Source organism: Durio zibethinus, chromosome 7, assembly GCF_047325235.1.
Source record: "Durio zibethinus cultivar Kanyao isolate XHJ-2024 chromosome 7, ASM4732523v1, whole genome shotgun sequence".
Classification (NCBI taxonomy): Eukaryota; Viridiplantae; Streptophyta; class Magnoliopsida; order Malvales; family Malvaceae; genus Durio; species Durio zibethinus.
The window spans coordinates 22,455,770-22,473,205 of NC_143168.1; the positions used below are offsets into that span (position 1 = coordinate 22,455,770).

Consider the following 17,436-nt stretch of genomic DNA (forward strand, 5'->3'; position numbering starts at 1 on the left):
TTCTCAATTTTAAATACTAATGCTTTGGATAGCTTAAAGCTTTATTATTACAAGTAAAAACGGGTTTTAATAGAAAATGAGACTCAAAAAATCAAACCAAGACAGGACTTAAAATATTAAAATATCATGCTAAATTTGACCCGAACATGACCTAATCTGACCTATAAGCATCTCTACTTATAATTACGGTTAATCTCTCAGGTTGAGATTTCTTTTATATCTATAATTAAAAAAAAAAAATTGTAAAAGCTGTTAGATATATTAAATTCAAACCTATTTCTTAATATTGATGTCAAAGTTCAGTTGTGTATGAAGCATGCAAGCAAGATAATTGTTGTACAGAAAGTTCTAATTTGTAGTAAAACATAGTAAAATTAAACTCTTTTTTTTTTTTTTTAATGATAAGAATGTTTTTATTGGCTTTGATAAATTGAGATGGGGTTTTGCATTCATGGATAGTTTATTAATTAGCAATTTCTTGTTTCTATGAATTTGTAACACAATTAATACTTATAAAAGTCACCTTGAATGATTTGCACTCAACGGCTCAAGTATTTTAGTTTATTCATGTATATGTTGTGCAAAGAATATAGTTATAAAAGAAATAATCTCTTAGTACTTTAATTTCCTAAAACATTTTCCAAAGGGAAAATCTAATTAAAATGTACCTCATAATTAAGACAATTGAATCTCAGCCAATTTATAATTAATGTACACTAATTTGGTCTTAAAAACACAAGTAATGTACAAAACTCTTAATAACTTTTCTTTCAAAAAATTAACACAAATTAAAGTAAGCAAAGTTTAATAGACTCAACACCATTTGTGTGATTGCTTAACTCTTCTAAGTTTTATTTCATTAATCCTTATTCTCTCTTCTCGGCATAAACACTGAAGTTCTTAGATCATGTTTGATATACTAGATGATAAATAGGATAGAATAATAATTATTTAATATTATATTTCGTTTGTATCTAAAGAAAAGAATAAGATTATAAGGAGAATTAATCATCATCTTAGTATAAAATAATTTAATTCTCTCAAAGTGAATATGAATATTTTTAATCTATGAAATTGAACTTACATGTTTTATTATACTTTTAAAAATTACATCAATAATTTAAATTGTATAAATTTTGAGAGAATATAATTTTGATCAATAAATAAACTATCTTATTACAATTCTTGCAGACATCAAACATAAGATAAGATGATATTATTTAATTTAATCATATTCATAATATCATCTTATCTTATTTTATATAATTTTATGTACCATACACATTCTTAATGAGCATGATAAACCTCTAAAAAAATTTGTTTTCGTCTCAAATTAGAAACAAAGAATCACTTTTTTTTTATATGTTTATAAGCAATTTTGAAAGTGACTGATGACCTAAAATCTCCATGCATAAGATATAGAATATAATGTATTTTATGTTTGGTATGCGCTTAAGATAAAGATTAGATTATTAATAGGATGAATCACTTTATGCTGGTGGAATCATTCAATCCTCTTAAAAATGAAAGATTATTTTTAATATATGATAATTATTTTGTATTTTGGAGCATTAATTTCACCTATTAATTCTTTTTTAGAGTATATCACTTATAATAATTGCACTGTAATTAATCAATTAAAATTTAAAATTGTGCTGAGTCATCAAAATTTTAATATGCAATTCACACTTATAAGTGATGAATTTTACATAATTTTTTATAATGATTAAATAATTATAGAATTGTAATAAAAAAATTTTTGGTCAAATACTCTCATTCTTTTAGTGACAATCCTATAATTTTTCAATCCCAATCAAGAAGTATGTAGAAGTATGCAGAAAACTTAAGTGAAGTTGTTAAAGTGAAATTTGTAAAGTTATTTTTTAAAATGATTTAAGAAGAACTTTAATAAAAAAATTTAAATTGATAGATTGATAAAGTTTAATATGATATTAATATTATGTAAAAAAATAAAAATATTATTTATAATTCAAATTTAATCAATACTTATTTAATAGTAAAAATTATATTAATATTTTTACTAAAATGTTTATCTAAAAATATATATAAACTTTTTTTTCAAAAATTTTTAAATTTTACACTCTGATCTATGTAATTCGACTTTTTAATTTATTGATTAAAATTTTGTCAACATTTTTACTAAAAATATTTATTTAAAATATACATAAATTTATTAAAAAATTTTTAAATTGTACACACTTAATTTATATAATGAGACATTTCAATATATCAATTTTGATTTTCGATTTTAATTTTATTTAATCATTTTTAATTTAAAACTTCACAAATTTTACCTAAAAAATCTCATATAAATTTTTCTTGTAAGGAATAAAATGTGAAGTCCATGTAATATTTTAATAGATCTTACATAATTTAGATTTTAATTGAATAATTATAATACAATTATTATAAATAATACACTCTCCTTCTAATTTTACATAAAAAGATTTTACTTACAAGTGTCATCATCTCGATCGCTAGTCTGATTTTTTTTTTTTTAATTTTCCCTTTTCTTGCCTCCCACAGCCGGCCTAGGAGCGGTCAGGCTGGATCTGAACTCGGCAATAAACACCTCTAATCGTGTTGTCCATTTGATTTTAATTACAATTAGTTAATCCATTAAAAAAATAATCACGAAATTAATTGTTTATACTCAACATATATGTTTGGCTAAATGGTCACTTTCATAGTTACGAAAGTCCAAAAAATAAAAGTTTGATTTTAAAAAATAATAATATGCAGAGCATAACAGAATGAAAAAACTGGAGAAAAATATAAAATATGCAACACTAAGATATATTTTAGTACAGATTTTAAGAAATCGATCTCACACGCAAATACATATGGGCATACCAATAATTTTTTAGATCATTTGATTGGTTTTATGTAGGTTTAATAATTTGAAACACGATACAATAATAAAATATAAAAATGATACGAACAATGAATTTAAAGATAATACAATTTAAAATTTTAAAAAAACTAAAAAAATTTTTAATAAAATAAAAAAATTATATTTTATATTTTGTATCGATATGAACTGTAATATGTAATTTTCGTATAAAAATAACACGAACATAATATTTTACACAACATGATAATATAAATTATTAAATCTAATTTTATATGCATCATATTGGTCACTAATTTGTGTCAACTTTATAATTTATTTTGGAACTGAAAGGCAATTGGGGAGGCCATCATCAAATTTTATTTTCCTTTTAAAGAAATTTTAATTCAAATGAGCAAATCCTTAAGGATTCAATCTTCAATTCCAAAACTATTGCATTAACCATTGTGAGGAGTATTTTTATATTTGAAAAAATTAGATATTGAATTTTAATTAATAAAATTAAAAGTATAACACTATGTCAGCAAATTAAGACATTAATTTTATATTATATTCATGTAAGTTGACTATAGTTATTATTGGCTTTAGTTAATGTAACAATTGGTAACAAGTCTCTTATTTTTGTTACTTTATATCTGCTCAATTTTTTTAAGGAAAAAATAAATAAATTTTAGTGCTTGAAAAATTTCTTACTTAAAAATTATGATTGTTAAATTCATCAAAAGAATAGGGAAAACAAACTTTAGAATAAAAAGAAAATATTAAAAAATTATCATGAAGAAAGAGATTTTGTTGAAAGGTTTAATCATTTTGCTGTATCCCATAAAAAATTGATGAGACCAAAACATACATTATTATCAAGGTGATGGTTTACCAGTCACATCTCCAATTTGTTCTCCTTTCAATTCAATTCTTCTTTTTTAGTCATTTTTTCTGTTCTAATACAAACTCAAAAATGGAATAGAAAAAAAAATATGAAAAAAGTTGAAAGAAATCTTTTATGAATACCACCTTGTCCTTGCTTTCATTTCCAACTGCTACTTCACATTTTAACCGTCTCTTTGTCTGTCTGTGTCTCTCGGTAAGGAACAGTAGCCATTGGAATTCTGGGTTTTTCTCTGTATGTTGCAAACTCTCTTCCATTTCTTGTTTCTTCCTGCTCAATGTTTGGGTTTGTTTTTTAATGTTCTGCCTTTTAGCTGAGAAAATATTGAAGAAGCAAACCAGCCACTGGAATGTTTTCTTTCCTTCTGAACTGGAAAAGAATGGAAATGTATCAGTCAACTTCACGTGATTAGTTGTTTACATTCTGTCATATTAATGTTTCTCAATTTATATATGCCATAGCAGCAAAAACCAAGAAAAATCATATTCTTTTAAACTCTTTTTCCTTGGAAATCAAACATGTAGTTTCAATTCTAATCACATTAAAAAAAAAAAAAAAGAGAGAGAGAGAGAGAGCCTAGCTCATATCTTTTCTTCCTTTTTTTTGAGATTTTTTTGGAGCTTCAAATACTTATAACTGAGTGCTTTTGTCAATTCCATATGTAGTTTCCATTGCATGTTATTTCTGAGCTGTTTCATAAATGGGTGCTCTGCAATTCTTAGTGCCAGTGTTGCATATTGGGTAGGTACTCATTCTTTTGTTTTTTTTTTTCTTTTTCTAAGCATCTATGGTATTTGAATGTGAACCATCATGGAATGATGCTTATACTTTTATTCAACTTTCTGTTTCCAATTATTCATCTTTTTCTTCTAATGCTAATCTATTCAAATCTTTATTTTGGAGTAATATACTCTTCCTCTTTATTATATATTGTTCACCTATCTGTTCCTGCTCCTATTTGCTTAGTTGCCTCATGCTTCTCAGAGTTATAGTTGAAGGTCAAACTTTTCCTGCATCTTTATTGCTTAGAATTGATGTTACAACAACTTTTATTACCTCATTTTGGAAGAAATGAGATCTAACTATGCGCTATGTTCTTCTCTAATCTGAAGGCAATTGGAAGAAAAGCAGAATGGCAAGAGCAAGAATTCACATCGTATTGATGGGACTTCTGCTTTGGTGTTGCTTGACAGCCTCAGCAAAATCAGAATATATGAAATATAAAGATCCAAAACAGCCACTGCCTGTTCGAATTCAGGACCTATTGGACAGAATGACATTAGAAGAAAAAATAGGACAAATGGTCCAAATTGAGCGCAGTGTTGCTTCAGCTAACGTGATGAAGAAATATTTCATTGGTGAGCATCATCCATCACTCTTCTTTTGTAACCCTTTAGAGCAAAGACAATAATTATACCACAAATAGCAATTTTGAAAAAGGATTTTGCTTTGGCAGGAAGTATATTGAGTGGAGGAGGGAGTGTCCCAGCTCCACAAGCTTCTGCAAAGACTTGGATCGACATGGTCAATGACTTTCAAAAAGGTTGTTTATCTACCCGATTAGGAATTCCAATGATTTATGGAATTGATGCTGTTCATGGCCACAACGCTGTTTACAAGGCAACAATTTTTCCTCACAACATTGGACTAGGTGCTACCAGGCATGTAGATGCACTTTGCTAATATTTTCCATTCTCACCTGCCATTCTTCAGTCAATCACACAGTACTAGTGTAATAATATATTTTTTAAAAAGTTTGGTTAAAGATTTTATCAGTTTTCTTTTAGCTGTTATACTTATGCGATTGAAGTTTAAGAATCTCTTAATAATTTTTTTTATACAAAAGAGGCCGTATAGATAGGGAAGGGGTTGCTAGTGCTGGTACACATGTTGGATGTCACCTTTTAAGGATAACTGCATGAATCAATTGAGTTAAGCTCTAGATTTAATCTATTAATAGTTTTGCTTTAGTTGGTTCCTTGATGTGATTATACACTGCTATTTCTGACATCCTTGGTGAAACATTTTTCTTATAAGCCAGGGACCCTGAACTAGTTAAGAAAATTGGGGCTGCAACAGCACTTGAAGTCAGAGCAACTGGAATCCCATATGTTTTTGCACCTTGTATTGCGGTAGCTTTCATTTTACCATTTCCTGTTTTTTTTCTTCTTCCCTTTTTCATTTTTGGGGATGTATGACTTCTTGTAATGGTATACTTAAGCAAAGTGAAGTGGTAATCAGGTTTGCAGAGATCCAAGATGGGGTAGATGTTATGAAAGTTACAGCGAAGATCCCCAGATTGTTCAAGCAATGACAGAGATTGTACCAGGATTACAAGGGGACATCCCAGCTAACTCTCCTAAGGGCGTTCCATTTGTAGCTGGAAAGTATGCAATTTTACAAACTACAAGTATAACTGAAATTCAGATTGAGACAAACTTTTCTTAGTAAGCTATAACACAAATTCATGCGTATAACTTCTTTTTGCTCCATCGAATGTCACGCAAAAGCACAAATGTCAAACTTTCGCATTAGAGTATGACAAAGGATTTGATGGTCCTATTCCATGTTGCTTGTTGATGTTGAATAAGACTTTGGTGAAAGTGTGTTGTCTAAGTGATGCCTATTTCTCTACAATATTCATATATAAAACTACAGTATTGAACTTGAATTTGTTATCCTATTTGTAGGAAAAAAAAAAAAGACCATTTTCCAACTTTCTAATTGCAGGATTTGAAACTAAATCCTGTCTTTTTCCTCCTCTTTTGTTGTTCTAGGAAAACTGTTGCAGCTTGTGCTAAGCACTATGTCGGTGACGGTGGAACAACTAATGGCATAGATGAGAACAACACAGTGATAGATTGGCATGGTTTGCTTAGCATTCATATGCCAGGCTACTATACTTCAATTATCAAAGGTGTTTCAACCATCATGGTCTCCTATTCAAGCTGGAATGGGATTAAAATGCATGCTAATCGTGATTTAGTAACCGGTTTTCTCAAGAACACACTTCGTTTCAGGGTATAACTCTTGCTCAAGGGATTGAAATCAAGTTTCCAAGTCATTAGCATACCATACAAAAAACCTGTGAACATAATACAGATTTTGCACATTGTCTCAGGGCTTTGTCATTTCGGATTGGGAAGGTCTTGACAGGATCACATCTCCACCTCATGCTAACTATTCGTATTCAATTCAAGCTGCAATCCATGCTGGCATTGACATGGTTTAAAATGTTGAATTTATGCTTAAACTTATGTTCATCTGTTTTTTAAGTGTTTGACTTCTAATAATGCTTACTAATTTCAGGTCATGGTTCCATACAATTATACTGAATTCATAGACGGGCTAACCTTCCAGGTGAAAAACAATATCATCCCCATGAGCCGCATTGACGATGCAGTGACGAGAATTTTGCGAGTTAAGTTTGTAATGGGTCTATTTGAGAACCCACTAGCAGATTACAGCTTGGTCGACCAACTTGGAAGTCAGGTTAGTTCATTATTAGCTAGGTTGCTCTTCAAACATTAAGATGATATTAATGTCCTAACTTTCCCAACCGATCGATTTAACAGAAGCATAGAGAGTTGGCTAGAGAAGCAGTGAGAAGATCACTCGTTTTGCTGAAGAATGGACAATCTGTCGATCATCCAGTGCTTCCCCTACCTAAGAAGACATCAAAAATACTAGTTGCTGGTAGTCATGCACACAATTTGGGGTATCAATGTGGTGGATGGACAATTGAGTGGCAAGGGCTGAGCGGCAACAACCTTACAAGTGGTAAACAAACAATTTACCCCTTATCTTTTTACTAGTACTTTTAGTATCCCCATTTTTGTTTATGAATGAGGTCGCTGTCAGGGAAAGGGTTGTAAATTTTAGAATTTGAACTCCAGTCCCGCTGGATGTCATAATGATTGCATGAACTAACTGAGTTAAGCTTCGGGCTTTTTTAGTATCCTCATTTGCAAGGAAGAAAAGTTGCAAATTGAAGATAACATCCATATGACGTAATGATAATGAATTCGTTCGGTATTCTGCAATTTACTTCAAGTTTTTGTTTGAAGTTCATAAAATCTTAAGCATTAACCATTACAAGACTCTTCTTATGAACAGGCACAACAATCCTAACTGCCATCAAGAACACAGTTGATTCAAGCACTGAAGTCATGTACAAGGAGAATCCTGACACTGAATTCGTCAAGTCCAACAATTTCTCCTACGCCATTGTTGTAGTAGGGGAGCATCCATATGCAGAAACAGATGGTGACAGTATGAATTTGACAATTCCAGACCCTGGTCCAAGCGCAATCACAAATGTCTGTGGATCCGTGAAATGTATTGTTATCATAATATCCGGTCGCCCTGTCGTTATCGAACCTTACGTTGACTCCATCGATGCTCTTGTTGCCGCTTGGTTACCAGGAACTGAGGGCCAAGGCGTTGCAGATGTTCTGTTTGGTGACTACTGTTTTACAGGCAAGCTTCCTCGTACTTGGTTCAAGACTGTTGATCAACTGCCGATAAATGTTGGGGATCCACATTATGATCCTCTCTTCCCATTTGGGTTTGGCCTTACTACTGAACCTACTAAAAGCTAAGAGGAGAGCACCCCTAAGGCTTTCTAATTGTTTTAAACTCATTTTCATCATCATTTACATTTGTCAGAACTAGCTTTAGCAGTTCTTGATATGCAGTAAAATATTTATACAAAAAAGTAACTAAAATCCCATTATTATTAATTAAATACAATGGTTAATTTTTGATATACGCATCAGTAATTTCATAACATAGAGAAAAAGAAATGGAGAAACAACCATCATTTACATCTTACTTTGAGACCTTTTTTTTTCTCCTTTATATATGGTTAATTACAAAATTATATTGTTAAAATTTTCTTAATAAAAGAATATGCATTAAGTGTTCAACCAAGAAAAAGATCAAGCACTTTATTCTCCAAAGAAAAAAAAATCGAGTACTTGAAAAGTTGCTTACTCAAATTACCATAACAAAATAATTAATTAAAATCCCACATTAAGATTCTTAATTTATAAAAAAAGAAAGGAATTATTCACTCCATAAATCCCATATTAAGATTAGATTTGAACAAACATATAAAATTAAAAGTTAAAAGTCGGTCGTGTCTAACCCTATGGACACCTCTACATGCACTCCTTTTTTATTTAAGGTATTATCTTTCTTTTATTCCTTTTATTGTGGGATTGTTTCCTAGACTCAATTTATTTCTTGTTTTTTCATGAATAAGAGATTTTTTTTTTAATTTCCTTCTAATTAGAGTAAATGTATGCTCCAAGATTGCCTCATTGTGAATCCTCCCATCAAACATATAATTAGGATTTTTTTGAGTTAATATTTGATACATTATAATTCTAATTTTTTAATTTTACAAATAGGGTTATGAAATTAACACATGTTTTTTTAATTAATTTTTTAAATATATATATTAAAAATACGTGTCACTTTATTAATCTACTTGTGAAGTTTAATTTCTCTATTAACACTGGATGAAATAATTTCACTTTTCAAAAAGTTAAATTTATTCAACTTGATCCTTTTCCCCCCCTAAAATTCAAAGTTTGCATATTAGGCAATCAAGTTTTAATACAGCCTTATTTGGTAAGACAGCAGTAAATTTGAAAAGAATTTATAGTAAAAGTGGCCCTTACCAATCCAAAAATAATAAGACAACTAGCATTACTTTTCCATATTTCTCACTAATAAATCATGTAACAAATACAGAATCATCAAGTCATAAACTGATATATGACCTCATCAATTTAATTGGTTTATGAACTGATTTAGAATATTGTTTTTTGATTTTATCCTATTTTATGAAGAGTAAATATGATAGAATCTAAAAATTAAAAAATTCTTAATAGGTAGTAATTAAATTAAATCATGCTGAGGTGGAAAGTGATTGCTTAACTGCCACATCGATTTTTATTTCTTGTTCTTACCCATGTTTTAATGCAAACTCATAATTTAAGGAAAATAATCTCTATAAATACCACACCCTTTCCTGCTTTCTTTTCCAATTCCAAACCGCCCTTTCACATTTTAAATCATTCTGGATTTCTGGGTTTTTTCTGTATGTTCTAATTCTAAGCTTCCTTTTTTTCTTTCTTTCTTGCTTCCTTCGATAAAAAAAAATGTTTTTCTTTCATATGTATGTGCCATAGCAGCAAAACCAAACAGATAGCTGCAACATTCATGTTGACATGACAGAACAAGCCTTTTTTCATCCTTTCTCTTCCCTTAATATATGGATTGTCTTAGAGCTTTTAATTATTTGTTATTTTGAGTTTTCTGTCAACTGGATGAATATGATTCTTGTTTGCATATTTGGTTGTTTTTTTTGGAATTTGCTTTGTTTGATAGTGCGTGGTAGATTTGATTCTTTTCTTTTGGTTTGGTCTTTAGAAATGTTCTTTTTTTTTTTTTTTGTTTAATAAGTAAAATTATGGAGTATAGTTGTGAAAGGACATGAGATATGGATAATTGGAAGCATACATTTTTTTTTTCTTTTCACACTTTGATTCACTAAATCTATTTATGATTTGATATTTATCATTTAATCTGATTTTATCTTTTGAACAAATAATTAAAAAAAATACTAGTAAAAATATCTGCCATGGACCAATGTGAATTGGCATGGTTGATTTCTGAATGGTACTGATTTTCTTTGTGGTTTGAGTATCTAAATGCAGTTAATTCCATTTGATGAAATGAATGATCAAACTTGACATCATATTATTAATTGTATTATCTTCTCGTATGCATTCATTTCCACGTTTGACAAACTATGAATCTATTGTCAATTTGTCATAATTGCACTTGAAAGGTTGAGGTTTTTCAGAAACTATATCCTGAAACTTGGGATTCTAGGTGAGCATTGCATCTCTTGTTTCATCTTGAAGGAAATTATTGAAAGAGTAGAATGGCAAGAGCAAGACTTCCCATTCTCTTCATGGGAATTCTGCTGCTTTGGAGCTGCTTGGCAGCCTCAGCAAAGGCACATAAATATATGAAATACAAAGATCCGAAACAGCCATTGAATAATCGAATCAGGGACCTGATGAGAAGGATGACATTAGCGGAAAAAATTGGACAAATGATCCAGATTGAGCGGAATGTTACTTCAGCTGAGGTGATGAGAAAGTATTTCATTGGTAAGCATCATCATCCATGATCAATTTGTTTTTATGAGAATACGTGTACGAGTATATGAGACTAATTGAATCTAAATTAACATAAAGGTTATTGAAACAAAACCTCATTTTCTCCATCAAGTTTCTTTTATAATGCAATAATTTCCCTGTTTTTTCTTCTATTTGGAAAGAAGAAAAGAAAAGAATTGTAGCAAATTTAATAGATCTTATGTGAGTTATAGACTAAAGTCGCAAAGAATTCTTCTAATTTGGCAGGTAGTGTATTGAGTGGAGGAGGGAGTACCCCAGGTCCACAAGCTTCAGCAAAGGCTTGGATCAACATGATCAATGAATTCCAAAAGGGTTCATTATCTACCAGATTAGGAATTCCAATGATTTATGGGATTGATGCTGTTCATGGCCACAACAATGTCTACAAGGCAACCATTTTTCCTCACAACATTGGTCTAGGTGCTACCAGGCAAGTCCAGATACTTGAGCTAGTTTTTTTCATTCTTACTAGCCATTCTCTCCTCAGTCCATGACCTTAAAATTAAGAAACCTGGAGAGGTTTCAGAATCTATTGTAATTTGATTTTATGCATCTATTTATGGAAACATTCTTGTTTTTGACTAAAACCAGGGACCCTGAACTTGTTAAGAAGATTGGAGCTGCAACAGCACGTGAAGTCAGAGCCACAGGCATTCAATATGTTTTTGCACCTTGTATAGCGGTACCTTTCATTTACTTTTACCTCCCATTTTCCTGAGATCTCCAAGTTGAAATCTCAAGTTTTAATCGTTGGGTGTTTACCTAATAGAAATTTTTAAGCAAATCCCAGTATATATTTGGGCAGGTTTGTAGAGATCCAAGATGGGGTCGATGTTATGAAAGTTACAGTGAAGATCCAAAGATTGTTGAAGCAATGACTGAGATTATACTAGGTTTACAAGGAGACAACTCCTTTGAATCTCGTAAGGGTGTTCCATTTGTGGCTGGAAAGTAAGCAAGTTTCCAAAGTAGGACTACAATTGTTCAATTACTATCAATTTGCAGTTCCTGTCTGAACATAAGTATATAAAAAGCTAATTCCTTTTGTCTTTTCTCACTCTTTTGCTATCCAGGAAAAATGTTGCAGCTTGTGCCAAGCACTTTGTAGGTGATGGTGGAACAATCAATGGAATCAATGAGAACAACACAGTGATAGACAGGCATGGCTTGCTTAGCATTCATATGCCTGGCTACTACACTTCAATTATCAATGGTGTTTCAACAGTCATGGTTTCGTATTCAAGCTGGGATGGAGTTAAAATGCATACTAATCATGATATGATCACCAACTTTCTCAAGAAAACACTTCGTTTTAGGGTACAACTATTTCCTGTAGTATTTCCAATCTGGTTTCTGTCTCTAGTTTACCATACAGAAGAATTTGAAGCAATTTTTCATACATGTTCGACATTGTTTCAGGGCTTTGTCATCTCGGATTTTCAGGGTATTGACAGGATCACTTCTCCACCCCATGCTAACTATACATATTCTATTCAAGCTTCGATCAATGCTGGCCTTGACATGGTAAGTTTGTTAACTGCTGAATTCTATACGTTTACTCATTTTATCTTTTAAATTCTAATGCTCACTGTTCCTTATCTTTCAGGTTATGGTTCCATATAACTATACAGAATTCATTGACGGATTAACCTACCTGGTGAAGCATAATATCATCCCCATGAGCCGCATTGATGACGCAGTGAAGAGAATCTTGCGAGTTAAGTTTGTGATGGGTCTATTTGAGAACCCACTAGCAGATGAATGCTTAGTTGACCATCTAGGAAGTCAGGTTAGACAACTAGCTAGTTTGCTTTACAATACAAAGATGATTATATATAGTACCTGATTTTGTCCTATCAATTCGACAGGCGCACCGGGAATTGGCCCGGGAAGCAGTGAGAAAATCACTTGTGCTGCTAAAGAATGGAGAATCTGCTGATTCTCCATTGCTTCCCTTACCTAAGAAGACATCAAATATACTAATAGCTGGTAGCCACGCTGATAATCTGGGTTACCAATGTGGTGGATGGACAATTGAGTGGCAGGGACTAAGTGGCAACAACCTCACATATGGTAATAAACATGTCCGCCTATTTACATTTTTTGGTCTTGTTTTTGATTTGATGAAGAATTCTTAAGAACCTATGCATTAACCTTTGCAAGATCCTTTTCATTAACAGGTACCACAATCCTCACTGCTATCAAGAACACAGTTGATCCAAATACTAAAGTTGTATACAATGAGAATCCTGATGCTGAATTTGTCAAGTCCAACAATTTCTCTTACGCCATTGTTGTAGTAGGCGAGCATCCATATGCAGAGACAGAAGGGGACAGTTTGAATTTGACAATTCCAGAGCCTGGGCCAAGCACAATCACAAACGTTTGTGGGACTGTGAAATGTGTTGTTATCATAGTATCCGGTCGTCCTGTTGTGATCCAACCTTATGTTGCCTCCATGGATGCTCTTGTGGCTGCTTGGCTTCCGGGAAGTGAGGGTCAAGGTGTTGCCGATGTACTATTTGGTGATTATGGGTTCACTGGCAAGCTTCCATTCACTTGGTTCAAGACTGTTGATCAGCTGCCGATGAATGTTGGAGATCCACATTATGATCCCCTCTTCCCATTTGGGTTCGGCCTGACCACTAAACCTACCAAAGCATGCTAGGCAATCATTTCTAGAGGATATCTACTTTCAGGTAGTTTGAAGCCATTGTCAATTACATTTATCACCTGATCAAGAACATTACGTTTGTCTACAGTAATTTTTACAAACTTCATAAAAGAATAAAAGATAGTTGTTACAAAGAATCCTTATCATATGTGCATATTCAAGGCCCTGTGTACAGTTTTCAATCTCAGGAATCTGAACAGCGGTTTTTGACATACTGCAACCTTACCCCTCAAATCTGCAAGTTTAAGATTTTTTGAAACCCTTGCAATGGATTTTGTGAGTGGCCAGATAACATGTTCCAGTCAGTTTTAAAAGATCTGCTTCAATGTATGCATCAGGAAACCAGCCAACTAGTATCTGCTAGCCTAAGAGATTCGAATAATGCTATTATTGATAAACTCAAGACAGTTAGATATTAAAAATATAAATCTCATCAGCTTTTCTGATGAGGATAAATCGAAATGATCATCTTCATAAAACCATGCTAACTGGAACTTTATATTATTATCATATTCAAGTAAATCTAAATTCTACAAATTCTATAATGTAAATTGGTAGCTATCTTTTTCACATCAAAATGATGGATATAAGAACTTTTTTTGCTGGAGGGAGGCGGGATCTATGAGCCCATTAGTATTTATTATTATAAAGAAAAATTGGAAATGACAAAATCTACCATATAGTACTAAGCCATAGCCAGTCCATATCTGTACTTACACAGCAACTCCAGTGGTCTTGTCCTCAGCTTCTTTAATCTGCCTCATGATGTCTGCCTTTTTCTCAAGTAGGGCATCTATTTTGATATTAATTTTCTCTAATTTCTGGTTTAGCTTGCTAAGATCTTTGCTTTTGTCCTTCCCCTCAAGTTTTCTTTTCTTCTTACATTTTTTGTTTTTTTCTATTTCTTTCTCTTTGCCTTCTTTTGCTTTACCCATCTGCTTCTCTTCCTGTCTTTCACCTTCCGATTCTTTCTCAATATGTTCTGTTTCAATTTCCCTGGAGGTTATATCAGTCTGAGACTTCATGTCATTTGCTCCATCTTCATGTTTCTTCTTCTCCTTCTCATCCATTTCTCTCTTCTGGCTTTTCTCTTCTTTCTCCTCTTTGTCTCTCTTCTTCTCCTTCTCTTCTTTCTCCTCCTTCTTCCTCTTATCATCTAACTCTTCATGTACTTCTCCCTCCTCAACTTCATCCTTGTGCTTCTTCTCTTTCTTCTTCTTCTCCTTCTCATCCTTATCTTTCTTTTTGTCCTTCTCATCCTTGTCTTTCTTTTTCTTCTCTTCACCTTCTTCATCTTCATCCTCGAGCTTTTTTTCTTTCTTCTTGTCCTTCTCCTCTTTGTCTTTCTTCTTCTCTTTTTTTTCTCCTTCTTCATCATCTTCTACCTCGTTCTCTTTATCCTTCTTCTCCTTCACCTCTTTGTCTTTCTTCTCTTTCTTTTTCTCTTCTTTTTCTCCATCTTCATCTTCTTCAACATCGTTCTCTTTAGCCTTCTTCTTTTCCTTTGCCTCGTTGTCTTTCTTCTTCTCTTTTCCCTTGTATTTTTCCTTTTTTTTCTCTTCATTCTCATCATCTTCTTCATCCTTATGCAGCTTCTTCTTCTCCTTTTTCTCTTTCTTTTTCTCCTCTTTATTCTTCGTCTCTCCAGCTTCACGGACCTCAAGTTTTTCCCCTACATCATTCTTACAATCTTTGTCCTCCTTATGTTTCTCCTTCATTTTGTCCTTGCCTTCTTCTTTCTTCTGCTTTTCATCATCATCTTCTGTCTTCTTTTCTTTCTCCTTCTCTTTATGTTTCTCCTTGTCCTCCTTATGCTTTGGCTTTTCCTTCTCTATTGATTTCATCTTCAATTCAAGTTCCACCTCAATCTTCTCTTCCTTCTCGTGGTTTGGCTCCATATCCTTTGTCTTGACTTTGAAATGTAGTTCTTCCTTCTTCACCTTTTCTTCTCCACTTACAATGGATTCAGATGTATCTTGCATCAGTGGACCCTCTGCCATATAAATAAGCAAGGACAACATACAACCAAAATTAATATCCAACCAACAAAGTGGATGGACTATAATCAATAAAATAAGAATTCATTAAAAATCACAGCATCATGGTTGGTATAATACAACTGCTGGCATTACACCTAAAAGCAATTTGAACAGAAATTTTGCGATAGTAGAAGCATGATCTTTCAAATTTCAACAGCAAGGAGGATCTGGCTTTTATTCAAGGATGTACTTGTGTCATTCAAAAGTCTGGCTTCTGAATACTTCCACTGCCATCATATGATGACAGTGGGAAGAAACAAAAAGAGAAAAAAAATAAAAAGTCTAGAAAATTTGTACTAATTTGATTCAATTGAATAAGAGAAACCATATTTCAAGCAATACGACAAGAGGAAAAACAGTGGTATGGTAAAATGACATAAGTTGTTTCATACCCTAAGCATTTTCATACTCACTTTCCCTAATTCACTTCCAAGAATAAGGGGCAAATAGTTAACATAGAAAGGTGATGTTTCGAATGTGGATAAGAAAAGCATTTTATATCAGAAACATTTGCAAAATCCTGTGTGGCCTTGCACAACGAATAACACTATTGCTATCAGATGCAGCCACCCCCGCCTGCCACTCCAATCATCATTACAACCCCAACAACCAAGAGAACAAACCATTACAACCCAATGCCACCACACTTAAGACCAACTGAACCCCAATAGACTCAACCTGCCTTCACTCATTTCTCTCTCTTCATTGCAACCACCACTAATTTTGGCCTCTCCACAGCTCCACCAACTAACCGCAAATCAAAATCATTACCCAAGCTAATTAGTGTTGTTGGCCATTGTCACTCCATTATCATTACCACTGTTTTCTTTTCTATGTTCAAAACAACCAGACATTGATATTCACCCGCATGATACCAAACATGCCAGATTTCATTTAATGTATTCATCAACATGAAGATGGTCTTAAAGAAAAACAAGTATTTATCATCTATTCAACATGTAAGAAAATTCAAATTATCTAAAATAAGATAAATAAAATCTCTATTTATCATCTATTCAACATGTAAATTCAAATTATTTAAGATAAACAGTTCCATGGTGGACACTTTTGCCTCCCAAGAAACTCCCAATTTTCGTATTTCCAATGATACAACTTGAATATTGTGAGAAGAAAGAAACCAAGAAATTGCTTCTACGCCATTACAAAGGAAGTTTATGATGATTATTTAAAAAGAAATGATATATGCTTCCTAAAATGACCCAAAAGAAGATATGAATTGGATCATTCTCCAGAAACCTAAGCTATTATTATGCGATCAACCAAAAAATCTTCCCTTTTTTTTTTCTCTCTTGGAGGTTTTTCTCGAGATCATATAAAAAACCCAGATTCAATTTCCACAGAAAACATTAAAAAACAGATCAAAACACCAAACAATCAATAAAATTAAGCCTTTACATTAACAAGCAATAAAAAAAAAAAGAAATGGGTACATAAAAAAAATTCTAGAAGCATCCAAAAGAAATATAGACACGTATGTACCTTGAATTTGCAAAGACAGACAGATGCAAAGTTCTGTTTTTTAGGCTTTTTTTGTCTTTGTTTTAAGACAGAACTGGTGTAAGAAAGCTTTGGAGCTAAGTAGTTTGACTCGATTTCGCAGGATGTCTAGTGATGTCTGAAAAAATGGTAAGGTTCACTTACTTTATATAGCAAAAGTGGGGTATTGATTGTATCACCGGCAATCCTCCAAGGCAAGTGACACGCAATGGACACTGACTGTGACT

At 32.3% G+C, this 17,436-nt stretch overlaps 3 protein-coding genes across 10 annotated transcripts; 2 read left to right on the plus strand and 1 right to left on the minus strand.

Moving 5' to 3' along the window:
- Positions 1 to 3,728: 3,728 nt before the first annotated feature.
- Positions 3,729 to 8,524, plus strand: LOC111277804 (uncharacterized). Of its 3 annotated transcripts, none has more exons than XM_022864219.2 (10): positions 3,729 to 3,992; positions 4,871 to 5,116; positions 5,215 to 5,419; positions 5,800 to 5,890; positions 6,000 to 6,145; positions 6,536 to 6,779; positions 6,880 to 6,984; positions 7,068 to 7,250; positions 7,334 to 7,538; positions 7,875 to 8,524. In XM_022864219.2, the coding sequence occupies exons 2-10, from the start codon at positions 4,891 to 4,893 to the stop codon at positions 8,357 to 8,359; spliced, it is 1,890 nt and encodes a 629-aa protein (XP_022719954.2). In that variant the 5' UTR covers positions 3,729 to 3,992; positions 4,871 to 4,890; the 3' UTR covers positions 8,360 to 8,524. The 3 variants fall into 3 exon arrangements, with proteins under 3 accessions (XP_022719954.2, XP_089620018.1, XP_022719955.2); XM_089763892.1 differs by having other exon boundaries at positions 3,818 to 3,953; XM_022864220.2 differs by lacking the exon at positions 3,729 to 3,992 and adding an exon at positions 4,031 to 4,499.
- Positions 8,525 to 9,812: 1,288 nt separating this feature from the next.
- On the plus strand, positions 9,813 to 13,789 carry LOC111277028 (uncharacterized). 2 transcript variants are annotated; one of them, XM_089763896.1, is made up of 10 exons: positions 9,813 to 9,867; positions 10,697 to 10,948; positions 11,204 to 11,408; positions 11,570 to 11,660; positions 11,784 to 11,929; positions 12,052 to 12,295; positions 12,398 to 12,502; positions 12,585 to 12,767; positions 12,847 to 13,051; positions 13,159 to 13,789. In XM_089763896.1, exons 2-10 carry the CDS (start codon positions 10,717 to 10,719, stop codon positions 13,644 to 13,646), a joined length of 1,899 nt encoding a protein of 632 aa, XP_089620022.1. In that variant the 5' UTR covers positions 9,813 to 9,867; positions 10,697 to 10,716; the 3' UTR covers positions 13,647 to 13,789. The 2 variants fall into 2 exon arrangements, with proteins under 2 accessions (XP_089620022.1, XP_089620021.1); XM_089763895.1 differs by lacking the exon at positions 9,813 to 9,867 and having other exon boundaries at positions 10,577 to 10,948.
- Positions 13,048 to 17,329, minus strand: LOC111277029 (uncharacterized). 5 transcript variants are annotated; one of them, XM_089763900.1, is made up of 3 exons: positions 17,192 to 17,329; positions 14,370 to 15,645; positions 13,048 to 13,887 (listed from the first exon to the last, which is right to left on the minus strand). In XM_089763900.1, exons 2-3 carry the CDS (start codon positions 15,632 to 15,634, stop codon positions 13,875 to 13,877), a joined length of 1,278 nt encoding a protein of 425 aa, XP_089620026.1. In that variant the 5' UTR covers positions 15,635 to 15,645; positions 17,192 to 17,329; the 3' UTR covers positions 13,048 to 13,874. The 5 variants fall into 5 exon arrangements, with proteins under 5 accessions (XP_089620026.1, XP_089620025.1, XP_089620024.1 ...); XM_089763899.1 differs by having other exon boundaries at positions 13,048 to 14,017; XM_089763898.1 differs by lacking the exon at positions 17,192 to 17,329 and having other exon boundaries at positions 14,370 to 16,288.
- Between the last annotated feature and the right edge of the window lie 107 nt (positions 17,330 to 17,436).